Raw genomic sequence first — 1,118 nt, 5'->3', positions numbered from 1 at the left:
TTGCTTTGCATCCCTCCCCCCCCAGCCTGCTCTGCCTCGGAAGCTGGGTGTTCTGTGGAGTCACAGCTGCCCCAAGGCCACCAGGCAGTGTCCCACCTCAGCAGGAGCATTCCCACAGGCTCCTTAGATGGCCACACTCCTTTGCAGCACCTGTCTCACCTTCGCCTTACCATGGGGCGTGCAGCTATCAGAGAGCAAGGGCAGAAACTTGGCAACCAGGCCAGTTGTCTTTACCCATCCTTATTCTACAGATAAGGGCTCAAAGACGTTGTCCCTTGGTGGTTGATCCCAGCTGTGGTTGGGCTGGGATGTGCTGCTGGGAGCCCATCCCCAGAGCCCCTCCTCAGGTGGCTTTGGGGAAGAAAAGAGCTTTCAGTGCAGGATTTGTCTCCTAGTTGATGGGAAAGGAGGCCATCCCTTGGCTTGGCAGGGCACCCAGCCTGCTCAGCTCTGCACCTTATCACCCTCCCTCCCTTCCTCTGCCCATCCCAGCTTTTCCCGCAGATGCAGGATGAGCAAAAGGCCACTCTCCTGCACCCAGCCCTGCCCCCCAGCACCCCCTCTCCCTGTGCTGCCGGGCCCCTCGGGCTTCCCTCCGACTTTTACCACTTTTAGGCACTTTTTCCCCCCCTGCCTGGGTTTGCAGAGCGGGGCTGCAGCCCCGGGCAGGCGCTCCCTGCTCCCTCGGCCTGGGTGCTGGGTACCAGGAAAGCAATAATCATAGTAATAATAATAATAATAATAATAATAATTCCCGGGCTGCCCAGCAGGAGCAGCTTTGGGGGAAGAGAAATCTTGCTAACGTGATCCTTTTATGTTTGAGCCTTGAAATCCTCCTCCCCTGGCACAGGGGGGTGCGGGGGGGGCAGTTGATTATTTTGGGTCAATTCCTGTGTCGGGGGAGAGGAAAAAAAAAAACCAACCACAAACCCGAGCTCTTTTTTCCTTTGCCGTTCCTACCGGTGATGGTTTTATACGGTGCGTTTTAAAGCTGGCGGGTTGCTCGTTGAATAAAAGGGGTGTTTGGGTGGCACCTGGGGGCGGGACGGGGCGGGTCGGTCCCGGTCGGTCCCTCCCGCCCCTCTCGGGGGCGGCTCCGGGTCCGGCCCCGGGTCCCG

General features: G+C 58.5%; 1 protein-coding gene across 1 annotated transcript in view; it reads left to right on the top strand.

The window, feature by feature from the left end:
- Positions 1-1,118, top strand: part of MRPL28 (mitochondrial ribosomal protein L28) — a 6,142-nt gene that overhangs the window by 2,392 nt on the left and 2,632 nt on the right. The window contains exon 2 of the mRNA XM_009995520.1: positions 647-736. Coding sequence (XP_009993822.1) covers positions 647-736 — 90 coding nt within the window. The remainder of the gene's footprint in view (positions 1-646; positions 737-1,118) is intronic.

Source organism: Chaetura pelagica, unplaced genomic scaffold (assembly GCF_000747805.2).
Source record: "Chaetura pelagica isolate M959 unplaced genomic scaffold, ChaPel_1.0 scaffold124, whole genome shotgun sequence".
Taxonomy (NCBI): Eukaryota; Metazoa; Chordata; class Aves; order Apodiformes; family Apodidae; genus Chaetura; species Chaetura pelagica.
This window is presented reverse-complemented; position numbering and strand designations above follow the sequence as displayed.